General features: G+C 39.2%; 1 protein-coding gene across 1 annotated transcript in view; it reads right to left on the reverse strand.

Moving 5' to 3' along the window:
* The window catches only part of LOC137979241 (mediator of RNA polymerase II transcription subunit 9-like), a 4,159-nt gene extending 3,252 nt beyond the window's left edge, over positions 1-907 (reverse strand). The window contains exon 1 of the mRNA XM_068826448.1: positions 741-907. Coding sequence (XP_068682549.1) covers positions 741-860 — 120 coding nt within the window. The 5' untranslated portion in view covers positions 861-907. The remainder of the gene's footprint in view (positions 1-740) is intronic.
* Between the last annotated feature and the right edge of the window lie 342 nt (positions 908-1,249).

The raw sequence follows: 1,249 nt of genomic DNA on the forward strand, positions 1-1,249 counted from the left end.
CCTGGAAAATCCAACATTTATAAGGGGGAGGGGGTTAGGATTAGGTAATTTCCCCCCCCCCCCCCTCCCCACCGTAAAATGAAGCTAACTTCCCAAAACATTTGTCCATGATTGTAGCTACAACTGCAAAATTGGAATGAATGATAGGGCTAGCTTTGAGTTCTGCAAAACAAAAGAACAGCGCTGAGCTTTAGGGAAGTAACTTCCACTTCCTTTGCTTTCCATAAAAAAAAAAATCAAATCCTTTCTCCTTTCGTATTGCTAACATGAATATGTTATGAGATTTCAGTGATCAGACAGAAAGAAAATGAAAAAAATGGTGGTCACTTATTAGGTTTTTTCGTGTCGTTCCACAACTAGCTTATTGAAAGAGTTCAGAATCGAATTAACAAATTGATGTCAGTTTTTCATGCGCCGGTCCTGTTATTGATCATGAATTTCGTCAAAACATTGTCAAAGTAGCTGTGTCTGTCCGCTTATTGACAATAAAAATTAGCCAAATGAAGAGGGTGAGAATGGAATGACCCTTCTCGCTCTGTCCATATAATTAGGCATGCTCGCTCTTAAGAAGTTGAAGGTTAGTTAAATACACAGTGGTTCGATCTGGCTGAGGGTGAGATCGACCATCAGATTATTTTCCAACAGTCTAGGCCAGGAGAAAGACTTTGGCTATTCAGTGCAGGGTATTCTAGAGTTTCACGCAGCCTCCGATCAAAACTACAATTTATCGAAAAGAATACCTTCTTTGTCAACTCTTGAGGATCGCTAGTTTTCTGTAAGGCCTGAATCGTTTCAAATACTACAGGAAGAAGGTTAAATTCCTTCGCTATATCGATTTCTTCGGTTTCATTGACAGCCATATTTGTTTTCCAGCTCTTCCAGCTGTCTTTTCCATATCTCCTTGCGGTTATTCACAGAAGCGGGAAAGACGTCATGCATATACCCACCAAGAGTCCCCAACTAACGTAGACACGCTAAATTATTCAGTTTCCCACAATAGACCTTTTCGGCTTGTACATTTTGTTTTCCCTACAGAGATCATGTGATATATATATATATATATATATCAGGAGGCTTGGTCCTTTGTTTTGTTCATTAAAAAGAGTGCATGCAGGCATGCATGCCCTCATTTTAATGAACAAAACAAAAGACCAAACCTCCTGAGTATTATCACATGATCTCTATTGGGAAAACAAAATGTACAAGCCGAAAAGGTCTATTCAGTCATCTTTATACATGTACCTTCATC

This window comes from Montipora foliosa, chromosome 12 (genome assembly GCF_036669935.1).
Source record: "Montipora foliosa isolate CH-2021 chromosome 12, ASM3666993v2, whole genome shotgun sequence".
Lineage (NCBI taxonomy): Eukaryota > Metazoa > Cnidaria > Anthozoa > Scleractinia > Acroporidae > Montipora > Montipora foliosa.